Source organism: Corythoichthys intestinalis, chromosome 2 (genome assembly GCF_030265065.1).
Source record: "Corythoichthys intestinalis isolate RoL2023-P3 chromosome 2, ASM3026506v1, whole genome shotgun sequence".
Taxonomy (NCBI): domain Eukaryota; kingdom Metazoa; phylum Chordata; class Actinopteri; order Syngnathiformes; family Syngnathidae; genus Corythoichthys; species Corythoichthys intestinalis.
In genome coordinates, this window is record NC_080396.1 from 61,706,380 (window position 1) to 61,727,732 (window position 21,353).

The 21,353-nt window shown below is 39.5% G+C and overlaps 2 protein-coding genes across 5 annotated transcripts in view; both read right to left on the reverse strand.

Moving 5' to 3' along the window:
• Nucleotides 1-11,748, reverse strand: part of wu:fa11c10 (protein FAM110B) — a 93,559-nt gene extending 81,811 nt beyond the window's left edge. For all 4 annotated transcript variants that reach the window (XM_057830522.1, XM_057830517.1, XM_057830519.1 and 1 more), the window contains exon 1: nucleotides 7,320-11,748. The gene's annotated coding sequence lies outside the window, so the exon portion shown is untranslated. The remainder of the gene's footprint in view (nucleotides 1-7,319) is intronic.
• Nucleotides 11,749-12,690: 942 nt separating this feature from the next.
• The window catches only part of bcl2l1 (BCL2 like 1), a 39,824-nt gene continuing 31,161 nt past the window's right edge, over nucleotides 12,691-21,353 (reverse strand). The window contains exon 2 of the mRNA XM_057830526.1: nucleotides 12,691-13,243. Within this exon, the coding sequence (XP_057686509.1) occupies nucleotides 13,100-13,243 (144 nt within the window). The 3' untranslated portion in view covers nucleotides 12,691-13,099. The remainder of the gene's footprint in view (nucleotides 13,244-21,353) is intronic.

Here is a 21,353-nt window from a genome sequence, read left to right on the forward strand (position 1 = left end):
CCGCTTGTTTGAGGTAGCAGGTGTGTTAGGGAACACATCGAACACCTGCTCCTCAGGGCCATCTTTATAACCTGCCTGGCTTTGCAATGTAGAAAACAAGGTGGTAAACTTCATTAGATGATGCTATTAAAGGTCTAGCTCATGATTGGCAGTGAAGAATTTAAAAGAATCCGAAATAACATAAAAATATAAATTATGATTGGGATTTTAATATAAAACTATAATATTTTAGACACATTTTTTGTTTCTCTTTTAAACCTCATCTACAGATGATTGTTTGTTGAAACACTCCTTGTTTACGTATTCTGGGACAGTCTTTCCCATCCTCCGTTTAGCCAAAACACATATTTTACATTAGTAAAGTCTTACAAGCAGGAAAGGACCTGGGTGATTTTGTGCCCGAAGCAAAAGTCTAAATTGAAGGGATGTCCCAATCAAATATTTTTGCACCAGAGTCCAAGTCACATGATTTTGAGAATTTGCCGACACCGAGGCCCGAAGTCCACTGAAATCCGCTCACGATGCTGAGAACAGCCGCTCACTTACACACACACACCATGAGTTGCCACTGCACACTACCGCTAGAGTTTAACAAGCTAAACGATGATTGACACATTCGGTATCCTTGAAGGTAGCGCTATCAAGCTTTTCTGGCAAGATCAAAGCTTCAACGCCAGTTAATCATCGTTACCTTCAACAAGCAAACTCCAGTGCACTGCTGACCAAGAAAAGCAGCAGGAGGGAGAGAGGCTGTACGAACATTAAGCAGAAAAACATAAATGTGTATTTTTCAAATTAAAAACCCAATCCTTTTCACTCGATTCTGATCCTCAGAAAATGGCGCGAATGGCCCGATTTCCGATCACGTGATCGCATCAGGACATCCCTAGTAGACTGGGGTGTCTTTTTTAAAGAAACTAGAAAATAAATTATAATTATTTGTCAGCCACATATGAATTCCACAGTATACTAAAGGGATAGACAAGACCTTGAGCATGTGCACCCCAGTGGCAAAAAATCTTTATTGTAGTTTTTCATATGTGTAAAAGTGAAGCAACACTTAAAAAGAAAGCACAATATTTTCCGGATGTAAGCGACACAGCCGAATTTGAATGCCAGTATTATCTTAGCCAATCAAATGTGAGTATCACAGATTGTCCCGCCTACTCATCACGCATTGGCTACACTGTAGTTTGCGCGGCTATTGAGTGGCTATTGAGCTGGCTTCGTCTAAGTCTTAGACAGAAAAAGATAGCGATAGATTGAACCGGTACAGAAACCATAAGTAGTGTATTTTCTTCACTAATTTTTATGTGTTTGGAGAGTAACAGTGTTCATGTACTGTACGCCAAAGCCGTATAATAGGGATGCATTCACGATGCATTATACGATTTTACTTTCGCGTTTTCCGGGTTACGGAGCCTCGGGTAGTTCCAAACATGGCTTCGATGAAGGCGGACCGCATTCATACAAATGGCTGGCTGTCAAGTATATTCGGAGGTAAGTTGATGATAAAAACGGTCCCTTTTAAATTTTCAACAGTCTGTATTCTATCAGAGGCGCTTTATGGTGTATATGTTGAGCTTTATTTGTATGTGCGTGACGTAATTATACATATATTTTATATTGGTGACAAGCGATTTTCTCCTAGTTTTTGAGCTAACTGGGACGTTGACACTCATCTATATTTGTGAGTATTGGTAGACGACTGGCTTTCACGTGCTAATTAGCTCGATTTTGTAAGCTTTGAACTAAGGTGTCACCCTCATGGAAGAGTACCAACTCAATGCATGACAACCTGTATTCTTTACACCAAAATGTTTGACATTATTATATTTTAGAGATCTGTATAGATTGAAAAGTGATGTCAACAAACAATAAACACAAATTTATAACAGAAAACTAATTTTATGTTGTTTTTTTTTTAGGCCACATGATCCGCTCCTGCTGGGGACTGCTGCCGGTGCCAGTGGGCTGTGCGCACGAAGCCCATTTTTCAAATAGCAAAAAACATACCAAAAAAAAAAAAAATTATTTCATGTTTTGACGGCTGACCTTTGCTATCCATTTTTTCTGCTGCTCTTGTTCTTTGGGGAAACCATGCTGCACAACCAACCATCACAGGCCACTGATCTATAAAATGTTAGGTGTAAACAATGAACCTTGACACCAATTTCACCAATTGTTCGATAAAAAAATGTTTTTATCAAAGGGTAATAAGTTATTGTCATACAGTGCCTTGCAAAAGTATTCGGCCCCCTTGAATCTTGCAACCTTTCGCCACATTTCAGGCTTCAAACATAAAGATATGAAATTTAATTTTTTTGTCAAGAATCAACAACAAGTGGGACACAATCGTGAAGTGGAACAACATTTATTGGATTATTGAAACTTTTTTAACAAATAAAAAACTGAAAAGTGGGGTGTGCAATATTATTCGGCCCCTTTACTTTCAGTGCAGAAAACTCACTCCAGAAGTTCAGTGAGGATCTCTGAATGATTCAATGTTGTCCTAAATGACCGATGATGATAAATAGAATCCAAATTTGTGTAATCAAGTCTCCGTATAAATGCACCTGCTCTGTGATAGTCTCAGGGTTCTGTTTAAAGTGCAGAGAGCATTATCAAAACCAAGGAACACACCAGGCAGGTCCGAGATACTGTTGTGGAGAAGTTTAAAGCCGGATTTGGATAGAAAAAGATTTCCCAAGCTTTAAACATCTCAAGGAGCACTGTGCAAGCCATCATATTGAAATGGAAGGAGCATCAGACCATTGCAAATCGACCAAGACCCGGCCGTCCTTCCAAACTTTCTTCTCAAACAAGGAGAAAACTGATCAGAGATGCAGCCAAGAGGCCCATGATCACTCTGGATGAACTGCAGAGATCTACAGCTGAGGTGGGAGAGTCTGTCCATAGGACAACAATCAGTCGTACACTGCACAAATCTGGCCTTTATGGAAGAGTGGCAAGAAGAAAGCCATTTCTCAAAGATATCCATAAAAGTCTTGTTTAAAGTTTGCCACAAGCCACCTGGGAGACACACCAAACATGTGGAAGAAGCTGCTCTGGTCAGATGAAACCAAAATTGAACTTTTTGGCCACAATGCAAAACGATATGTTTGGCGTAAAAGCAACACAGCTCATCACCCTGAACACACCATCCCCACTGTCAAACATGGTGGTGGCAGCATCATGGTTTGGGCCTGCTTTTCTTCAGCAGGGACAGGGAAGATGGTTAAAATTGACGGGAAGATGGATGCAGCCAAATACAGGAACATTCTGGAAGAAAACCTGTTGGTATCTGCACAAGACCTGAGACTGGGACGGAGATTTATCTTCCAACAGGACAATGATCCAAAACAAAGCCAAATCTACAATGGAATGGTTAAAAAATAAACGTAGCCAGGTGTTAGAATGGCCAAGTCAAAGTCCAGACCTGAATCCAATCGAGAATCTGTGGAAAGAGCTGAAGACTGCTGTTCACAAACACTCTCCATCCAACCTCACTGAGCTCGAGCTGTTTTGCAAGGAAGAATGGGCAAGAATGTCAGTCTCTCGATGTGCAAAACTGATAGAAACATTCACCAAGCGAATTGCAGCTGTAATTGGAGCAAAAGGTGGCGCTACAAAGTATTAACGCAAGGGGGCCAAATAATATTGCACGCCCCACTTTTCAGTTTTTTATTTGTTAAAAAAGTTTAAATTATCCAATAAATTTTGTTCCACTTCACGATTGTGTCCCACTTGTTGTTGATTCTTGACAAAAAATTAAAATTTTATATCTTTGTTTGAAGCCTGAAATGTGGCGAAAGGTTGCAAGGTTCAAGGGGGCCGAATACTTTTGCAAGGCACTGTACATTACAACACGTTACAGAAAATAATACAATTTTGTTCCTGTCTTGTAATGATTTTATTTATGTTGCTTGGGTCCACACTAAATGAAAAATGCCTCTAAAAAGGTACAGGTTTGGTTTTACAAAAATTAGAGGCTATATTCAAAATTTGAGTAAAGAGGGAAGTATTTGTTAAACGTAATTTATTTGTGTTTCAGGTCAAACAGTCTATAAAATAAGGAATCTGTACACACACATACATATATACGCGTTAGAAAGTACAACAGTAAAGAAGAGTGGAAAATAGAATATTCTTGTTGTGAAAAAAGAAAACCCTAATTAATCTTGAATTTCAATGTAAAAGTCGATTTCTCGTGTTAATGCTAAACATGAAACTGTCACTCCACATGGGAAAGTTCCCTTCTGCGTAAAAGTTTACATAGTTTTCAGTAGTCGCCATACCCCTCCAAATGTCAAACTAGCATTTAAATATTCACTCACCGGCCACTTTATTAGGTACACCTGTCCAACTGCTCGTTAACACTTAATTTCTAATCAGCCAATCACATGGCGGCAACTCAGTGCATTTAGACATGTTGACATGGGTTATGACAATCTCCCAAAGTTCAAACCGAGCATCAGTATGGGGAAGAAAGGTGATTTGAGTGACTTTGAACGTGGCCTGGTTGTTGGTGCCAGAAGGGCTGGTCTGAGTATTTCAGAAAACTGCTGATCTCCTGGGATTTTCACGCACAACCATCTCTAGGGTTTACAGAGAATGGTCCGAAAAAGAAAAAATATCAAGTGAGCAGCAGTTCTGTGGGTGGAAATGCCTTGTTGATGCCAGAGGTCAGAGGAGAATGGCCAGACTGGTTCGAGCTGATAGAAAGACAACAGTGACTCAAATAACCACCCGTTAAAAATAAGGTATGCAGAAGAGCATCTCTGAACCTACAGTACGTCGAACTTTGAGGCAGATGGGCTACAGCAGCAGAAGACCATGCCGAGTGCCACTCCTTTCAGCTAAAAACAGGAAACTGAGGCTACAATTTGCACAAGCTCATCGAAATTGGACAATAGAAGATTGGAAAAACGTTGCCTGGTCTGATGAGTCTGGATTTCTGCTGCGACATTCGGATGGTAGGGCAGAATTTGGCGTCAACAACATGAAACCGTGGATCCATCCTGCCTTCCCTGCCTCCCTATCAACAGTTCAGGCTGGTAGTGCAATGGTGTGGGGAATATTTTCTTGGAACTCTCTGGGCCCCTTGGTACCAATTGAGCATCATTGGAACGACACAGCCTACCTGAGTATTGTTGCTGACCAAGTCCATCCCTTTATGACCACAATGTACCCAACTTCTGATGGCTACTTTCAGCAGGATAATGCGCCATGTCATAAAGCTGGAATAATCTCAGACTGGTTTCTTGAACATGACAATGAGTTCAGTGTACTCAAATGGCCTCCACAGTCACCAGATCTCAGTCCAATAGAGCATCTTTGGGATGTGGTGGAATGGGAGATTCGCATCATGGATGTGCAGCAGACAAATCTGCACCAACTGTGTGATGCCATCATGTCAATATGGACCAAACTCTCTGAGGAATGCTGCCAGCACCTTGTTCAATCTATGTCACGAAGAATTGAGGCAGTTCTGAAGGCAAAAGGGGGCCCAACCCGTTACTAGCATGGTGTACCTAATAAAGTGGCCGGTGAGTGAGTATATACATATATACATACATATATATATATATATCTCAGAGGTTCCACTAGACTTTTTCGTTGTCTGTCAGTTTGACTGACAGGGTCATAAAAATCCGGTCATAATCTATTTTTACCAGTCACTTAAATTTTTAAAATGATAATAATGACATATTCACTAGTATTTAATTTTCATTCATTTTTAATTAATATTCTGTCCGAACAAGCTTAACAGAGAATCCACACCGTAATTTTTTCATTGATAACATATCTTAATCCTATCATTTTTTTACACTTCCCCCTTACTAAAGTTGTTTTTTTTTATATATATAACAGAAACGGTAACAGTGGCAGTCAAATACCATTTTGTAATTCTTTTCAGGTCATTCATTGTCAGACAGAAGCAGTACGGCACAACGTTACGCTAAAAAAATAAGTTAAAAATATAAAAATGGCTTACCTCTTTGTCCTCTGAAAGACCATGCCAACCCAACATAATGTTTACTGCATATGAAACGTGAATGAATTCGCCGAGCTGTTGTTAAAGTCTGCGCAAGTTGATTCAGTCTTCACATTTTTTCCTCCCTAGTTTTTGGTTCCGGAAACGTATGAAGAAAACATCCTTCATGTGTCATAATGTCTAGAGTCGTTTCTACAAGTTCCAAAAAAGCAATGCGTGATCGGCAAGTTCCTTTTTGAAAGATTACCGGAGAAAAGTAGCACTTTTTACGTTGGGTCTATGCGAGGGTGGGTCTATAATGTCCCACTTCGGCTTTACTTCCGCTTTACGATGCGACGTCACGGTCTAAAAATAGCCTGCGTGCGGTACGCCATTGCGTGCCCGCTTGTGCATAATCAAATGTCTCAAGTGGGATTGCTGCAGAGGCTGTCCTTCATCCTCCACTGCATCAGTCCCTCTTTTTTCACCTCTTTTATCAACACCATCGTCGTTTTGGGGCTTTTTGAAGAAACTTCGGACACTCAGTTGCCTTGACATTTTTCCGAGTAAGGCCAACGACGTCATGCATCAAGAGAGACAATAGCTAAATTAATATGCTCACTCGCCGCCCTGTGGTCTGGGGTGTGAATTGCAATCTGTCAAAATGACAGATGGACTTCATTTTTTTCCGTCACCGTTTTAAAAAACCGGTCAACGACGGAAAATATTCGGTTAACGCGACCCCTGACATATACATATATATATATATATATATATGTATATATATCTGGTTTATATGTATATATAAATGCTGGAAGACTGTTAAAGCAGCTCTTTCATTATGTAAGTATACTGAGCCCTGAGCTAGACTGCCTAAATTATCTCAAAGATGAAGTTGTCAGGTCAAATGTCAATTACATGAAGTTCATGTCAAGGAATCTGAACATTTGATTCAAAAAAATAAATAAATAAACTCAGATACTGCTTAAAACACTTATCCACTGCAACTGATCCTAATATGGATCACAAAAAAACAATGGGCTTTATCATTGTGTCAAATAATTTCTCACATTTTACCCTACAAGTTAACTGAATCAAATGAAATGGGCCATCAACAGTGAGCCTTAACAAATAGCGACAAAGATGACTTTTAATTTTACTGTCTAAGGGCCTAATTTCAGTGCCATTGACTGGCGATAGAGGCCCTATTGATCTGAACACCCGATTCAAATGTATTGGACGTCTAAAACCGTCAATGGGAACTAACGAGTTTGTCATTAATGCGTCCTTGTCTTTGTCTATACGTGCCGCAGTGTACCGCCTGATGTTCCGTCAGACTTACCCAGAGATGAAGCAGCCCACCGCGGAGTGGGAGACGGTCATGGGAGGCGTCTTCATCTTTCTGGGCCTCACTGGTCTCGTAGTTTGGTGGCGGTCCGTCTACGGTAAGTTCAAGTCACCTCGTTCACACTGGCTTTTTTCTTCTCTTAAATTTCTAGTTTGTCTCGTTCTCAAATTTTTCGCCTTTGGAATTTCCGTATTAACACATTGTGCATGTTTTTTTTGTTTTTGTTTTTTTTTTAAACTTCGTGTAACTCAGCCGCTGAGGTTTGGCTTCGTCACGTGTGAATACAATAATCAACACTCGGTAACACGTGTGAGTGTGACGTCATATATTTCCAGCCACATTCACTCCACACGTCCTCTACGTTTCTCTGATGTATTAAAAAAGTAAATTTGTTTTGGAGGACGACCAATTTTGCTTGTGTTGTGTTTATGGGGGCGGGGGGGCTTAATTAATCAATGAACAGTGGTTTAATTAATCCATAAACAATTTTTTTGTCATGTTACATTATTGCAGCCAATGAGAAGAAGTGTTGGTTTGGGTTTGCTATGAGGCTTTTACGTTCGCTCGGTTTTTCAGTTTTTTGCCGAGGAAGATTACGAGTTTAACCCTTTATGAGACACGTGACTATTTTTTGGTTATTAGACTAGTGACTATTTTTTTGTAATTAAAAAAGACAATTTCACTAAAAATTAATTAAAAACCTAGCGTCCACCATATAAGTAAGGTGTAAGGCACAATATTAGCTTTTCATATGGCGGAAAACACAGACATGGCTAAAAAAGCAGTTCCCTGCTCTTGCACCCTTCTTTATAATAAACTGCTGTATTTTAGGCCAAAAGAACTGTTGTGTTTGATAGAACAATGTCTCTATGCTGCCATAGCAGTTTCATAGCACATTAAGCCACTGAACTATTTTTAATTTGTCCGTTTTACCCTGAAGACCCCCGTTTACAGACACGGTGCAACCGCTTTTGTTTCAACCTAGCCATAAAAAGAAGCTGAGTAACTATAATTATTATTCGAAATGTCTGTAATTTTTAGCTTAGAATCATTAATTGATGTCTAATATTTAGTTTTTTTTTAAAAGTACTTTAAAAAATTGTTCACTCGGATCTTTTAAACAAATTACGTCACAATGAAAAAAAAAATATTGTAAATAAGTAACGGATATCTACCTCATAACTATCGATTAATTGTATTTTTTTTGTTACTGTCGCATTTCCCCTGATATTTTAGATAAAATAATTGTTCCAAACAAAGAAGACAAAAAAAAAATTAAAGGGTAAATATATGAAAATCTCGACCACTCTTTGATGTCTGTGATTTCTGCATCGCGAACCTTGTTATATTACCATGTTTCACCCACAAAATCCCCCCAAAATCCGGCTGTGGCCATTCACAGCTGTGTCTTGACACTCAGTGATACATGCTACATGGAGTTTTTGAACTGAAACAAGTATGCAAATAATATCGCGTTAAAATCATGGCGTCTTTAATTATACTCTCTAAAGCTCTTACCTACGGTTAGGGTTTCGCTGTTTATTAATTTTTTTAAATGCCCTCCTGTTCAAAATTTTTCATCCCCTAGAAAATTCAGATTTTAAGCTTTCCATTGATGTATCATACATGCATATAGGACAATTTTGAAATTTGACAAATTGGGGGTCTCAGAGCGGAGTCACCTGAGTGTTTTCCGCCATATACAAGTGGCTTACGTGACATATATTTTGATTATGATTCATTATTATTATTATTTTTATATTATTTTATGAATACATTTATTAATAACATTAATAAAATTCATAAAATTAAAATGAATAAAAACAAATTCACTCGTTATTTCCACAATACCACTATCTAAAGTGTTGTTTTTCAAATTCACAGTATTTACCTCATGGCCTGCCATGAGACCATTTTATGTCCATATCTATAAAGAATTCAGAGATTTACGCATTTATTCACGAGAATTTTCAACGTAAAACGCTCTTTGCGGTGATAAGTTGGCGCCACAGTGGCTTGAAGACTAGCAGCATATTCGACATATATATGTAAAATAAATGCTAACTGCCCTTTTTTTGCTTTTAACCAAGAATCGAGACAGTTTTAGGTCCAAATCTATTAAGAATTCAGGGATTTAAGCATTTATTCACAAGAATTTTTAACGTAAAAAGTAGAGCTGGGAATCTTTGGGCACCTAACGATTCGATTACGATTCAGAGGCTCCGATTCGATTATAAAACGATTATTGATGCACCCCCCCTCTTTTTTTTTTTTTTTTTTTTTAAGTTAAATGTTTTGTACATTAGTTCCAAAATTGTTCAAAAATCCTCTCAGGCTAAACCAAACTACTATTTCAGTATCAAGTTAACATATAGCAGTAAACAAATATACAAAAATAACAGTAAATAAAAAACTCCAGTCCCCATTCTGTAACAGCAGCTTTAAACTACATTCAATTAATGTTGTGAATCAACTGTTAAAGTTAAAATTGCTCCCGTTATTCCATAATTTCCCTTTTGTCTACTTTTGACATGTGAAAGTTTTAAAACTATTTTAAAGATAGATTCAAGTCAATATTTTACCGATTTAGGAGTACAGTGGTACCTCTACATACGAATTTAATTCGTTCCAGGACCTTGTTTGTAAGTCGAAATGGTCGTATGTCGAGCAGTATTTTCCCATAGGAATACATTATAATTCCATTAATTCGTTCCAAAGCCTAAAAACATACACTAAATTCTTAATAAATACTGCTGGCACTGTTACAAATGGCAATTAAACATAGAAAAACAAATAAGTTATAAATAAATCATTCAGAATAATATAATAATAAGAATAATAATTAATAATTATTCCTGTAAATAATGTAACGAATCGGATTCTAATATGGCGGACACTTTTTACTGTCCCTGAACGCACCGCGAAGCTGACGTCTCAGTGAGATAGGTCGGTGCGGTAGAGATAATACTTTCGTTTTCTTGAGAGCAGTCAACTGCTTAAGACAATGGGCGTTTTGTGTTGGATAAGTTCTTAAATAAATGATAAAAACGTGACGAAGCTGGCGATTTCCTTGGCAATGTTACCACAATAATAATTGTCACCTTAACTTATAAATAGTGGCGAACGGTGGTCGGAAGAGGACCATGGAGCTGTATTGTTGAGCCAGTTCAGAGACGCGCACCCCAAGCTCATATTTTTCTATAACTTGCATCTTCATTTCAAAGGTAAGCATCACTTTTTTCCTTGTTTCTCCAACTGTATCAACTTTTTTTGAAAACTGTGTTGATTTCTCACACAAGAAAATTCACCGTGCGTTCGTTTGCAGTGCTGTCATGTCGTCGTATTTCGAGCAACTCGTCGGATGTAGAAACAAATGGCGGCTCAAATTTTACGTCGGATGTCGAAAAGATCGTGTGTCGAAGTGATCGTATGTAGAGGTACCACTGTATTTTAGATAAAAAGTTAATTAGGTTTGCTTGGAAGGTTCGCTACAACAGCCTTGCAGGGAAGTGTACTGCTTTAAGATGACGGCCGTTTACTAACGGCCGCATCTAGCTTTTTGTAGATGTGCTGCTCACGCTACCGAATCAATGGTGCATCTAGTCCTATATAAATGATATCTACCATTACATTATGTGGATGACGTACTTTGTAGCAGCTTTTCGGCAGCAGTCAGGTATGTTGTTGTGTTTTTTTATCTCGTGGCATGAGTTGAGCTAGAGCCGTGAGTTGAGCATTGGCATTACCCGAGGGGCCGGGTAATGAGAAGCATGATGTTTAGCTACTCTCGCTGCGTTCTTCCTCGTTGCGCCCTGAAGACCGCGCGGCGCGCTGAGTGTGTTGTACTTCCGCTTTACTTGGCATATTTCAATAATCGGAATTTGGATGTTTGTGAATCGTTCTCGAATCTTCCACGGCCGAATCGCGAATTATCTAAGAATCGGAAATTGTGCACACCTCTAGTAAAAAGGTCTTTGTTTCCACTCGGTCAGCTTAATCGGCCCCGCGCCCGGTCAGCTTTGACGCAGATAGGCCCCTATTAATCAGCCCCGCGCCCCGTCAATATATTATGAAGTCTATGGTTAACTCTTTGGTTAGTCTTACAGTATTTTTTTTTTTTTACATGTATAATACATCTGTCATAAGTAGTTCAGGGCATACTGACTGAATATGAACTTCAACATGGCATGAATAATTTAGTATAAAAAGGTCCCTCCTGGGTCATGTATATGAAACTATTAAACCAAATGACAAAGGTGATGTGTAACATGCCAGTGTATTCCTGCACACCATTCCTACCCTTGGAACGTGATCGATTTCATTATTCCTTCTTGGTAAAACATTCCTCTGAACTTGACACTTCAAAGAGGCTTCGACCAGGTCTGAACATCCCGCTGGACCTTATCTGACTGGCAGGTGCTTGCGCGCGATAGTATACGCGCAGCAGGTGGGCTACTCAACGAGTGACAAGTTGTTGGGCGCTCCTGACAGCTAGGGGACGGGAGGCGTCGTCAGAGTGACGGCTTCCTCATCCTCAAAACACAGCCATCCAACTCGATTTGGATAGAGATCTAACCTTCCTGACTGCACTTTAGAACGGGATACAATGCATTAATCATGAGACAAGCACACCTGAATGTGTCATAAACTTTTATTAACTGCTCATATTTGAAAATGTTAAACAAGGGGTGTTAAATGATCAGTGCTACTAACATTTCACTTTACATCCAAAATATCTAACATGTTCATGCTGAGAGATGTCCTAACTGCGGGTGTGAGCTGCTACGATTGCTGCATTGGTCAGCTACTGTCTAGTAAACGAGGACAGCATGCCCCCCTCCCCAGCATACATACACACAAACACACGCACGCACGCACCACTAGCCAACTCAAACGTAAACGGTGAAACTTTTTTTTAAATAAAATACCATTCAAACTTGAGCAATAGATCAGCTGGGTGTGCTCGGGTTCAATTGGATTAAAAACGCAAACATAACTAAAAGCACAAAATGAGCAAACTTAGCTCACTTTAGTTTTGGACCACCGCATTTGTTTGTCATCTAAAAATGTCTCCTCAAATTATAAAAAAAAAAAAAAAAAAAAAAAAAAAGCACCACCACACATTACAAACTATGTGAGACAGTATCGTCGGAGGACACCGCATTTTTTTGTTTTTAGCATGGCTTGGCAGGTGTGTCTGCTCCACGCCGTTCCGGTAACCACATCCTGCCCTTCACTTTCCATATGGCACATCCAAGCTCCACACCCGGCAAGGCCAAAACACGCTGTCAATTTGGATCGAGCTTCGGGAAACTTACTTTGAAGGGCCCAAAATAAATTGTTGAAAAAAAAATAAGATACTAACAAGGGTTTACTGTTATATTATGACTATTTGCGATTTTTTTGTTTCAGTCGGGCTGGTTCAACGATTACAATCCCTCCAAGTTTTAGCCTTCGAAAAGGGTTAAAACAGGTGACTTAGATTAAGAAAAAAAACAACAACAATCAAAGGGGGTATATATAAAAAATAAATTTAAAAAAAATAGTAATATGACTGTTTATGCTGAGGTTTGTGGCAAGAGTGACAGGGGGATGAGTGAACACTACTCATTTCTCACTAAATTCCCAAAACAAAGGTAAATTCTTGGTCCAACACGTGATGGCAAGGACGTCAACATCAGTAAATGGGGCCTTGGATTTAATTTCCCGCGTGTATTTTTGTATATGCGTGTTAAGGGTGTGTGTATAATGAGGAATGTGAGAGTCTCCTCCCATCACAGACGCTTTTGGGCAATGAGCGAGCCCACCACAACCCCCGTCACCAAGGTCATCCCGGCCAGAAGCCACTTCTTGAAACTCTCCTGGGACCGGCGGACCTCTGCTGCTGCATCATGGCCGAAGATCTCAGCGAAACGCTCCTGGGGGGGAAAAACAGACAGGGCACCACTTTAATGCAAGGTAAAAGTGACAAAGTGTTTTATTGATCATGTTGAAGTGTATCAAATACAGAGTAAATTATGTTAAAACGATGGCCCACGAGCCTAATCTCACATGGTCATTTTATAAATCCCACCAGATTTTAACACGCAATGCATGACATGTAGTTAGTTTTCTTTTAAAGTTTATAATCTGGACTGATTAATAAAGATGGACCAATACCAGTATTGGCAGGGGGGGTCGATCCAGCCCAAAATTGCAGTATCGGCATCAGTGAGTACCAACAAAGAGGGTGCCAATACCAGTCCAGTATTATGACACTTGACCGCAGCCTTTTTTTCTCCTAATGCTCACTACAATCTCTGTTGTGTGACGACACGTGATCACTTTGCATGCCAAGCAGCTAACGCTTTAGGCCTGTTCTAGACCAATGAGAGCAGGCCAATGGCGGGGCAGCTTTTTCATATGGAGAAAAAACAAACCAGGAGAAGGAATGTCGGCAGAGTCTGGAAATATTTCGGCATAGAAAGTAAGATTTGCGGCCTGGAAAATTTCGAGAGGTGGCGTTTAATCGGCCAGTTTCAATACCTCGAACCTGATAAAACATTTGAAGACGAAACATGTGAACGCACACAAAGAGGTTGAGGCTGCAACAGCTGGACTGCGCTCCGGAGGAAGCGGGCTGGACCGGAGCATCAGACCCTGGGTCAGTTCAAATCGGCTACTTTACATTTATTGCCTCACTGAAAGAAATGCCGCAGTAATTTGAGACCTATTTCAAAAGTAGGGTTGCCACCTTTCCGAAATAGAAATAAGGGACACCCCCCCTTGCACCCAAAGCTATACACGCGACAAAAAAAAAAAAAAAAAAAAAGGGGACATCAATCCCCAAAACTCCTAAAATGTATAGAAATGTATGTATATACATTCCGTATTGGTTCAATACGAAACGCAACTTTTAATTCCCAATTCAGAACGTATTTCAAAGGACAGGTGTGCAAGCCTACTCAAAAGTGCTGTAGGAGTAAGCAAAGTAAGCTAAGCGGCTATTCAGCTAAGTGTGTCTGTGTCAGAGAGAGAGTCTTGACTCGTTTGCTGTGTGCATTTGTGCGTAGCTATAGATGGAGTTGAGTTATGTTGGTCCTGGTGCACAAAGAGGGAGTCTAATAGACTAGATTATTATTACTTATAATTTCGTGAAAGTTGCTCTGTTTGGCCTTCGAGAGCCAAAACTCAGGGTTTAAAAAAACATTTATTTATTATTCATTCATTGTAATTTTACTTTCTTACTGTTGGGCTGGTATTATACATTTTTATTTTATTACACCAATTTAGCACTATTTGGGCATTTGAGAGCCAAACGTTCAACTATTGTAACCCATACCAAGTATGCAATAAAATCTTCTACTGGATTTACTTTGTGTATATATTATATATACACAGTATATACATAAATGTATATACAGTGCCTTGCAAAAGTATCCGGCCCCCTTGAACCTTGCAACCTTTCGCCACATTTCAGGCTTCAAACATAAAGATATAAAATTTAAAAAAATTTTTGTCAAGAATCAACAACAAGTGGGACACAATCGTGAAGTGGAACAAAATCTATTGGATAATTTAAACTTTAACAAATAAAAAACTGAAAAGTGGGGCGTGCAATATTATTCGGCCCCCTTGCGTTAATACTTTGTAGCGCCACCTTTTGCTCCAATTACAGCTGCAAGTCACTTGGGGAATGTTTCTATCAGTTTTGCACATCGAGAGACTGACATTCTTGCCCATTCTTCCTTGCAAAACAGCTCGAGCTCAGTGAGGTTGGATGGAGAGTGTTTGTGAACAGCAGTCTTCAGCTCTTTCCACAGATTCTCGATTGGATTCAGGTCTGGACTTTGACTTGGCCATTCTAACACCTGGATACGTTTATTTTTGAACCATTCCATTGTAGATTTGGCTTTATGTTTTGGATCATTGTCCTGTTGGAAGATAAATCTCCGTCCCAGTCTCAGGTCTTGTGCAGATACCAACAGGTTTTCTTCCAGAATGTTTCTGTATTTGGCTGCATCCATCTTCCCGTCAATTTTAACCATCTTCCCTGTCCCTGCTGAAGAAAAGCAGGCCCAAACCATGATGCTGCCACCACCATGTTTGACAGTGGGGATGGTGTGTTCAGGGTGATGAGCTGTGTTGCTTTTACGCCAAACATATCGTTTTGCATTGTGGCCAAAAAGTTCAATTTTGGTTTCATCTGACCAGAGCACCTTCTTCCACATGTTTGGTGTGTCTCCTAGGTGGCTTGTGGCAAACTTAAAACGAGAGTTTTTATGAATATCTTTGAGAAATGGCTTTCTTCTTGCCACTCTTCCATAAAGGCCAGATTTGTGCAGTGTACGACTGATTGTTGTCCTATGGACAGACTCTCCCACCTCAGCTGTAGATCTCTGCAGTTTTCTCCTTGTCTAAGAAGAAAGTTTGGAAGGACGGCCGGGTCTTGGTAGATTTGCAGTGGTCTGATGCTCCTTCCATTTCAATATGATGGCTTGCACAGTGCTACTTGAGATGTTTAAAGCTTGGGAAATCATTTTGTATCCAAATCCGGCTTTAAACTTCTCCACAACAGTATCTCGGACCTGCCTGGTGTGTTCCTTGGTTTTCATAATGCTCTCTGCACTTTAAACAGAACCCTGAGACTATCACAGAGCAGGTGCATTTATACGGAGACTTGATTACACACAGGTGGATTCTATTTATTATCATCGGTCATTTAGGACAACATTGGATCATTCAGAGATCCTCACTGAACTTCTGGAGTGAGTTTGCTGCACTGAAAGTAAAGGGGCCGATTAATATTGCACGCCCCACTTTTCAGTTTTTTATTTGTTAAAAAAAGTTTAAATGATCCAATAAATGTTGTTCCACTTCACGATTGTGTCCCACTTGTTGTTGATTCTTGACAAAAAAATAAAATTTCATATCTTTATGTTTGAAGCCTGAAATGTGGCGAAAGGTTGCAAGATTCAAGGGGGCCGAATACTTTTGCAAGGCACTGTATATATATATTTCAAATAAAGTGGTATTGGTATCGGGGCCAAAAAATGGTATCGGTGCAACACTACTAATTAATAGAGGTCGACCGATGTATTGGCCGGCTGATATATGGACTTTTTTTCCAACATCAGCCATCAGCCGATATATGGACTTTTTTCAAACATCGTCCAATTAACAAACAAAAAATAAGCCGATTAAAAAAGGGATTTTGATCAGGCATCTGCGTGGGCAACTACTGCCGCCGCTCATTGACGATAGGACCCCGGAAGAACCCCGCAGCAGCTTGAAGGCAGGCTGCTACAGGCAGCGTCAGGGTTGCCTGTGTGTTTTGTAAATATTGTAAGTTTTAAAATCTTGCATGAGAGAATATGCAATGTTGCGTTAGCCTTTTAAGGCATTTACCAAGTGATCCTTTCACTCTAAATGTAACTTGTAGCATTAGTGTAGCATTCGCGTTAGCATTAGCTTTAGCATGGGGAGCATGCTCTTAAACTCTCACTTGCTTACATCTCGTCGTGACGTTCTGGTGGGTTTAAATATTTGAAAATAATGTACTGCTCTTTATTAGTATGTATAATCATTAACAAAAGTGCTCCGTTTGTTGGTCTGGTTGGTATCGGCATTTCAAAATCCCATATCGGTCGACCTCTACTAATTATTATCTTCAAAATACAGTATTTAAATTGTCACATTAGCTTCGATCATTCTTTTTCATTTATCCATTTTTAAAAAATAAAATCAGAAATTTTTCAAAGCCTGGCACACACGAGACGAGCTGTGTTCACGTGTTTGGAATCACGTGACCTTTCAAGATGGTGACAGAGTCAGTATCTAGTGAAAGCAAAAGATCTCTTCCATCGCCTTGTTTCTCTTTCTTTTTGGGGTCCTTATTTTTTGGGGGACTAGACATCGTAAAGGCACACGTAAACTTCCCATAAATCGACTAATTCATCCTACAGGAGGGTTTCTCACACTGTGCTACCATATTTGTTGTATCATGAGTTCAAGCGCAGTGCATAATACACGATTGGCTCCTGTTCCCTGCAGACCAACTGTCATCCATGCCTGGTCTATGTCGGGTTTTAAGTTATTGTAATTGTTTTTTTTTTTTAATAAACTATCAGCCAAATAAACCATTTTGCAAGTGTAGTCACAAATTCATTTACGGTATGAAACTAGCCATGGCAGTCTTAAAATTTCAAGGAATGATTATTTTTTAAATGATTAAATACACATCTTTCTTAAACCTCTGACTGACACAGCCCAAAGTCAAATGTAGCTTTGCTTAGGCCCACCGCTAGAGTTTTCTCCATAAAGTACACCTTTTACCTAAAAGCACCACTGTACTTCAATATTTGCCTGCCCCTAATTTCTCAGGTCAAATTGCAAAATGCAAGAGTCGCGTGCTCTATTATAAATATTGGAGACCTTTATATTATGATTTCCCATCTAAAAATGGCAAAGGGGAATCAGAACTCCGGTATGTCTACGATAACCAGCAGATGGCGCAAGTAATTCATGTCCAATTAGGCTGCAAAGCACAGGAACATTTTAGACTACACAAATACCCAAACGTAACTTTGTTGCAAATTTCTCAGTAACTGAATGGAATGAATATCTCAACCTGCCAAAGTTAGCGTGACAACTTCTTGATTCATTGAGAGTATCTGCTCGACTAACTTGTTGACATATTCATTACTTTCAATGGTTATGTTAGTTGAAGGTGGATTTTTACTTCAACTATGAACACAATTAGCTTGGGGGCTCTTAATTAAACGAATGCAGTCAATGTTCATTTGGGTAGAAAAGTGTCTGCCAACACAGTGCCGACAACCTTAATTTTCAAAATCAAAGTACTGTGTTCTTAACATTGTACATTACGAATTTATCCATGCAAAATTTGCCATTTTAAGTAGGCGCGGAAATAAGTCTAAAGATGCCTGATGACATGCCTCGATCAACGCTGAAGCCGTCTAATTGGGAGTGTTTATTTCTTGAATCCGCCAAAAGTGAGCTTGTCTTCTACTTTGCTACAAAAACATATATATATACATATATATATATATATATATATATATATATATATATATATATACGGCACTGTGGCTGAGTGGTCAGCACGTCCGCCTCACAGTTCTGAGATCAAGGGTTCAATCCTTCCTGTGTGGAGTTTGCATGTTCTCCCCGTGCCTGTGTGGGTTTCCTCCGGGAACTCTGGTTTCCTCCCACATCCCAGAAACATGCATGGTAGGCTGATTGAACACTAAATTGTCCGTAGGTATGAGTCTGTGCGCGAATGGTTGTATGTCTCCTTGCGCCCTGCGATTGGCTGGCAACCAGTTCAGGCAGTCCTGCCTACTGCCCGTAGTTAGCTGGGATAGGCTCCAGCACCTCCGCGACCCTCTTGAGGAAAAAGCGGCATGGAAAATGAATGAATGGTTGATATTAGAAATTCAGAAAATTCTTTCATCACTGTTGGGTCTGTGGAAAGTAAAGCTTAATGAAAGGAGGCCTCTGGTTGAACTCTACAAATTTCCCAACTCCTTGATAGTAGCGTGTAAGTAGCGTGTATGTATTTAACAAAATTTCATGTAGGCTGCATGTAGCGTATTTAACAAAATTTCATGTAGGCTGCATGTAGCAAATAACACTTAATGTTGAAAGCTGTTTAAGAAAAAACCCTACCGCAACATTGTTGTCCACCATTATTGTTGTTGTGACTGACCACTTTCAGTGTATAAACACCTATTAAAGGCCCAGAGTGATGAAATGGAACTTTTTCCACTTAATTTTAGTCAGGTTGGCCTCATGAAAACCACCTACGTCTGTGTAGAGTTCACAGTCACCATGGCAACACTACATTGGGGCCACCATTAGAAGTCCCGGAGGCAAACTCCATCTTGACTGTTTTAGTCACGAGGAAGAAGTCGGAAGATTTGTGATAGCTTCTTTCCTTTTCCCGCATCGCAATAACACTGCAGCGGAATCAGGCAAGATGTTGACATTCTTTTCCAGCCCAAGCCCTCGCACAGCCACCGCCCACTGAAGTAATTTCCTGGAAATGAAACTGACCGAGTAAGTATGTAGTTAGGCTTTTTAACCAGTAGGGGTATCTGTTGGCTTCATAATGCACAGTGGGACTGACTCACTAATGATGATGCCCACTTATCCTTGCAAGCCCCCTAACATGGCCTTCAAAATGTGCAAGTTACCCTGAATGAGTCATGAAAAAGAGCAATGACTAATTCTGGGTTTGATGGTAGAATTAATGAGCAAGGGGAACTTTTTGGTCTTGCACTGGAAACTGCAGAACGGTGAGAGCGTGTTAAACGACTGTAGCGTTGAGAGAGTAGTTTCTTGAAACACAGTATGATTGGGGATGAGTATGTGATAAATGTCAACGTTAGAGCAAGACCTCCATGAATAGTGTTCATCAGGTTGATCAACATTAAAGCTCAATATTTCTAAAATTTAGATTTATTTTTCAGAAATTGCCAGACACCTCAAAGTACACAGAAATTTCCACCAGGCACTTGAAGTAGGTACACATTTTATTGCAGTTATATATATATATGGCAGAAAACACAGACAAGGCTGAAAAAGCAGTTTCTGCTCTTGCACCACTCTTTTAAATAAACTGCTGTATTTTAAGCCAAAAGAACTGTTGTGTTTGATAGAACAATATGTCTATGCTGCCATAGCAGTTTCATGGCGCATCAAGCCCCCGAATTATTTTTAATTTGTCCGTTTCACCCTGGAGACCCCCGTTTACAGACACCGCGCAGCCTCTTTTGTTTCAACCCAGCCATAAAAAGTATTTATTATTCGAAATGTCTATCATTTTTAGCTTAGCATCATTAATTGATGTCTATTTTTTTAAACTGCTTTATAAAATTATTCACTTGCATATTTTAAACTTTCAAATTAGGTCACAATGATAAAAATAGTGTTCGTAAATAGGTCACAAATATCAACCACATAACTATTGCTTAGTTGTATTTTTTGTTACAGTTGCATTTTTCCTGATATTTTAGATGATAATCGCTCAAGGAAGAAAGAAAAATTGAAAAAACGTTTAAAATGGTAAATATTTGAAAAAGAAAATCTTGACCACTCCTTGATGTCTGATTTTTGCATTCCTACCCTTGTTATATTGCTGTGTTTCATCCATAAAATCCCCCAAAAGCTGTGGCCATCCACAGCAGTGTCTTGACCCTCGGTGAGACATGCTACACTGAGTTTTTGGATCGAAACAAGGTAAGTACGTGATAATATCTCGTTAAAATAAGGGTGTCTTTAATTACGCTCTCCAGGCGCTCACCTCAAGTTAGGGTTTTAATTTTATTTTTTTTTAATTGCCCTCCTATTCAAAATTTTTCTTCACACAGAAAATTGAGATTTTAAGCTTTGCAATGATGTATCACACATGCATATAGGACAATTTTGAAATTTGGCCAAATTGGGGGTCTCGGAGCGGAACTTCAAATCGTCTGAGTGTTTTCCGCTACTTACACTGTCATGGGTTCAAACTAAATACTGCATCGTTAGTGACAGCCTGATAAGACTACTTTTAAAGGCAGTTTATAAAAGGTGAAAAATAATTAGTGAGGACAGACTGATATAAGCGTACTTCTACCAATTAATTTTTACTAAACCAGAGTAGCTCCTATGTACTGGAAACGAAACAATCTATGACATCACTTGTAGTATGTGGAAGAGGGCAAAATGGTAGCCTGGCAAGCCAGCCCAACTTTCACAATGTACAAAATACATAGTAAGTCAGTCTGGGGCTTTGTGGTTTCAACTGGATTTCTACTCCAGTGAAATGTTGACTGACTTCGTGATACGTTATGAAGAGAGTGACGGCGAATATTACACACTCCTTAGAGTTTTGTGTGCTCGTCCTTTTTTACGTATATCTGACGAAGCTGGGTTGGGGGACTCGATGGCATCCTGCTGTCTAGTTCGAAATGCGAGAATGCCAAACTGCACGACTTTTGCACATTGAGTCAAAGGCAGACCTAACATTGCAAATCTTTTGAA